General features: G+C 43.0%; 2 protein-coding genes across 2 annotated transcripts; both read right to left on the bottom strand.

Annotated features, from left to right (window-relative positions):
• Positions 1-2,014: 2,014 nt before the first annotated feature.
• On the bottom strand, positions 2,015-2,458 carry LOC142180171 (uncharacterized). Its single transcript, XM_075251112.1, has one exon. It carries the CDS (start codon positions 2,456-2,458, stop codon positions 2,015-2,017), a length of 444 nt encoding a protein of 147 aa, XP_075107213.1.
• Positions 2,459-3,442: 984 nt separating this feature from the next.
• Positions 3,443-3,955, bottom strand: LOC142180170 (uncharacterized). The gene has a single exon (XM_075251111.1). It carries the CDS (start codon positions 3,953-3,955, stop codon positions 3,443-3,445), a length of 513 nt encoding a protein of 170 aa, XP_075107212.1.
• Between the last annotated feature and the right edge of the window lie 1,004 nt (positions 3,956-4,959).

Here is a 4,959-nt window from a genome sequence, read left to right as displayed (position 1 = left end):
CGCATTTTAAGCTTTACCTCTTTTTATCTTGCAGGCCAATTTTCTTGCTTCCGAGGGCCTTTAAAGGTTAATCCGCGAGAAGGAGGAACTCTCTTCTGAACGGGATCAGCTTTTTGCAGAACGGGACCAGACTGTTCTTCGCCTCTCAAAATTGGAAACCAGGGCCACTGAGGCCGATCTTTTGGAAACTCGTTTGCAGCAAAGTGAGCAAGAAGTGGTAACCCTCAGCTAGAAAGTTGGACCGATGTGGGCCGGCTTTGATGAAGTCAAGGCTAAATGGGCTGAGATCCAAAATGCCATTCTTGCTGCCAATGATCGTGAGGTTGTTGCTGCTGAAAGGATAACAAATTTAGAAGCAGCCTTGAATTCTAAGGCCAAAGAACTTGTTGTTGCGGGGGTGAGACATGCCCGGTTGGAGGAGAAGTATAAGAAAACTATCGAGCACAGCATGCTTTATAGTTCAACTGTACATGATCTCGATGTCAGTCTTTGATCTGCTAGGTCCGCCCAGGACAATCTTTCTACCGAGATCACTCAACTCAAAGAAGAACTCGGGTGCCGAGAGGCTTTCCTCATTGTTGAAAACACTTACGCCATGTACAGCATGGGAGAAAAACCTTGGAAGCAGCCAAATCTGGCATTATTGATATTGATACCGAAATTGCTAAGGCAGCGAGCTTCAGTTGGCTGCAAAGAATGGACTCTCGGCACGATCTGACGCTCCCGATTCTTTTGATTCTGGTTTCGATATTTTTGATACTGAAGAGAAATCGAAAGACGATGATGCCGAAGACCCAGTTGGAGAAGATGTTGAGCCATCGGTGGCACCACCTAATGCTCCCAAGGATATGGATACTTCTCTTCCTCCCGATTTCAGTGATGTTGTAGCTTAGCTTTTTCTTTCCCTGTTTTGTATTTCTTTTGGCACATTCTTGTAAATGAGTACATATTTTTGCTCAAATGTTTGATTGAGTCTTTATTTTGCTTGAATGTCTGCACATATTTTCCTATTTTTCTGCATGTGGTCTCGGGCGCATTTTCTTCGATGCATTTTTGTTGTCGAGAATTATTCCTTTTGCATAAGGGTTTCAATAAGTATTTGCGCAAGTTTGGTTTTTTCTTTTTCATATGTGGCTTTGGGTGTATTTTTCCCCGAAAGCATTTTCGGTTCCAGGCATATATTCTTCTGGAACAAACCCTTTAACATGAGGGTTTTAATAAGAGAGGGCCCTCTTATGTTTACGGTGCTCTTGAAGAGGACGTCTCCTGTTCATTACAGCACTAACATTTGAAGTACTTGTTTAACTTTCAAATGAAAAAATTAGCTCATCGTGTAAACTAGAAACAAGATAAAAGGAAAGGGATTTCATTTCATTCCTTCCGTTTTCATAGTTTACATAGGCATTTTGCTACGTAGAAAAGAAGCTGCCATGACTTGTGGCTATCTTGTTTCTTCGGGGCTGGCTGTGTAGTCCCCGATCCCGATGATGCATGGCATTCAGTGTTGCCTTACCGAATTTTTGTTCCCGGTTGACGTGGCATTCAGAGTTGCCTTGTAATTGTATTATTATCCCCCCAGTGTTCTAATGCGAAGAATGTGAGTTGGAGCACTGGAAGTCATGTATCTTTGAAGTTTCCACCGATGAATTGCACGTAACCCTTAGCTCAGTAACATATTTTTCTTTCCCCTTAGGAATTCATACTGTCGAGCGAAAGAATACCTAACAATTCCTAGTGGTTTATGTTCGTGAACGATCATGTAACCCTTGTTCGGTAGCAAACTTAACTTCCCGGGGGGAATTTGCTACCGAAGCAAAGATTACCTTATCATCCTCGAGTAGAGACTTTTTTGTTTTGCCTTGTCATCAAAGCTCTTATTACTGTTATTGTTGTAGTATGCTTTTTGTCATTGCCTCGTTAAAGAAAAACCTTACCTGAAAAAAACCAACTGGGATAAAAAGCAGAACGAAGGATAAAATAGTGCGACACATAATTTTCGGCTGATTGTTGTTTGTCAGCAGTAATATTTTTTGAGATGAGCCACGTTCCAGTTGCTGGGCAACTTGTCTCTGTTGTGGTTTTCCAACTTGTATGACCCTTTACTGGTGATAGCTGAAATCCGGTAAGGGCCTTCCAATGTAGAGGTTAACTTGCCTGCGTTGAGTTCTCGGGTGTTTTGAGTTACCTTCCTCAAGACCAAGTCTCCTACTTTAAAGTAACGAAGGTTGGTTCTTTGATTATAACATCGCTCCATCCTATGCTTTTGAGCTGCCATTCTTATATGTGCCAGGTCTCTGCGTTCCTCGAGCAGCTCTAAGTTGATTAGCATTGCCTCGTTGTTTGACTCTTCACTTGCTTGTAAATACCTTAAGGTTGGTTCCCCTACTTCCACCGGTATCAATGCTTTTGCGTCATACACCAGGGAAAAAAGGGTTTCCCATGTGCTTGACTTGGCCATTGTCCGGTAGGCCCATAACACTCCAGGTAATTCATCGGGCCAATGGCCTTTTGCTGCTTCTAACCTTTTCTTTAGGTTCTGCACAATTATCTTTTTAGTTGACTCTACTTGGCTGTTTGCGCTCGGATGGTAAGGTGAAGAGGTAATCCTTTTTATCTTCAAATCTTCGAGGAATTTTGTGACCTTTGCACCGATAAATTATGGCCCATTGTCACATGCAATCTCTTTCGGTATTCCGAACCTGCAAATTATGTTTTCCCACATGAAGTCGACCACTTCGCGTTCTTCGATCTTTTGATAAGGTTCTGCTTCCACCCATTTTGAAAAATAGTTAGTCAAAATCAAAAGAAACCTTACCTTCCCAAGAGCCGGTGGTAATGGTCCGACGATGTCCATCTCCCATTTCATGAATGGCCACGGGGACAAAACTGAATGCAGGGGTTCCGCTGGTCAATGTACTAGTGGTGTGTGGCATTGAAACTTATCATATTTTCACACGAGGTTTTTATCATCTTGTTCCATACGAGGCCAGTAATATCCTGCTCGGACCAACTTCAGCACCAGAGAATCTGCGCCCGAGTGATTGCCGCATATCCTTTCATGGACTTCTCTCGTGACATAATTGGCTTCTGATGCACCTAAGCACTGGGCCAACGGGCCTTGAAAGGATTTTCTGTACAATTGGCCTTTCTTAAAGCTATAACGTGTGGCTTTGGCGCGCAACACTCTCGATGTTTTGGGGTTTTCGGGCAACTTTCAATGCTCGAGGTAATTAATTATCTCTTTTCTCCAGTCCCAGACCAGACTAGTCGAATTTACTTCGTAATAACCACCTGTGTCCAAGGCTGAGTTCATCAGTTGTACAACCATACCTGATTCCGGTCCTTGAATTTCTGTTGATGAGCCCAGATTTGCTAATGCATCTGCTTCCGTGTTTTCTTCCCTCGGGATGTGGATTATTGACCACTCCCGGAATCTTGTCAGTTAAGCTTGAACCCTTACTACGTATTGTTGCATACGCTCTTCTTTGGTGTCAAAAATTCCGTAGACCTGATTTATCACCAACTGTGAATCACATTTTACTTTGATGGCTTCAGAGTCATGTCCCCGGGCAAATTCGATCCCTGCAATCAAAGCACCATACTCTGCCTCATTGTTAGTTAGTGGGATCGTTCTGATGGCTTGCCGTAAGGTTTCCTCCGAAGGCGTGATCAAGACAATTCCAAGTCCGAACTCTTTAACGTTTGAAGCTCCATCCGTGAATAAGGTCCAGAATCCCAGTGCTAGCTCTGACACTATTGTTGCCTCTTTGGCAGCCAGAGGCAATAGTCTAGGGCTGAAATCAGCCACGAAGTCAGCCAGGACTTGTGATTTAATCGTTGTCCTCGATTTATACTCTATGTTGAACTCGTTCATTTGAACGGCCCATTTGGCCAATCTGCCGGAGAGTTCGGGTTTATGGAGTATATTCCTCAAAGGAAAAGCAGTCACCACCATTATCAGGTGGCATTGGAAGTAGGGCCTTAGCTTTCGGGCGGCTACCATGAGAGCTAAGGCCAGTTTTTCCAGATGTGGGTAGCGTGGTTCTACTCCCGTTAAAATTTTACTAACATTATATATGGGAATTATGTACCTTTTTCCTCCCGGACTAAAATTGCGCTTACCGTAACTTCTGAGACCGCCAGGTAGACCAGCAATGATTCTCTTTCTTTTGGTTTTGAGAGCAACAAAGGGCTTGACAAGTATTTCTTCAATTCCTTCAAGGCTTGCCGACACTCTGGCGTCCACTCGAAGTTGTTTTTCTTTTTGAGCAGCATGAAGAAGCGATGAAACTTCTCCGATGATCGGGAAATGAAAAGTCGATAATCTACCTATGAGTCTCTGTTCTTCCTTTACTATGAATAGTTGGTCCCGGTATACACCTCAATTCCTCTTTGTGAGACCAGGAATCCTAAGAATTTACCTGATCCGACCCCGAATGCACACTTCTCGGGGTTAAGCTTCATATTGTGCTCCCTCAGTGTGTCAAACGTTTCTTGAAGATGTCTCAGGTGATTACCAGAATGCAGAAACTTAACGAGCATGTCGTTTATATATACTTCCATAGTTCTTCCTATTTGTTTTTCGAACATCTTATTTACGAGCCGTTGGTACGTGGCTCCAGCGTTTTATAGTCCGAAGGGCATTATGTTGTAACAATATATACCAAAAATTGTAATAAACGAAGTTTTTTCTCGGTCTTCCGGGTTCATCTTGATCTGATTATACCCGGAATAGGCATCGAGGAAACTCATTAACTCGTGCCCAACCGTAGCGTCGATCATTTGATCGATATTTGGTAATGGGAATGAGTCCTTCTGGCATGCCTTATTAAGATCTTTATAATCTACGCATATGCAAAATTTATTGTTCCTTTTAGGAACTACTACCATATTAGCTAGCCAGTCCGCATATCTTACCTCTCAGATTAAACCAATTTTGAGTAGACGGGTTACCTCTTC

Source organism: Nicotiana tabacum, chromosome 4 (assembly GCF_000715075.1).
Source record: "Nicotiana tabacum cultivar K326 chromosome 4, ASM71507v2, whole genome shotgun sequence".
In the NCBI taxonomy this organism is placed as follows: domain Eukaryota; kingdom Viridiplantae; phylum Streptophyta; class Magnoliopsida; order Solanales; family Solanaceae; genus Nicotiana; species Nicotiana tabacum.
Note: the sequence above shows the minus strand (reverse complement) of the source record. Positions and strands in the feature narration are given on the sequence as shown.

What these genes read in the sequence shown, in the direction of transcription:
- LOC142180170 (XM_075251111.1), bottom strand. Translation starts at nt 3,955, where the DNA reads ATGGTGGTGACTGCTTTTCCTTTGAGGAATATACTCCATAAACCCGAA.
- LOC142180171 (XM_075251112.1), bottom strand. Translation starts at nt 2,458, where the DNA reads ATGGCCAAGTCAAGCACATGGGAAACCCTTTTTTCCCTGGTGTATGAC.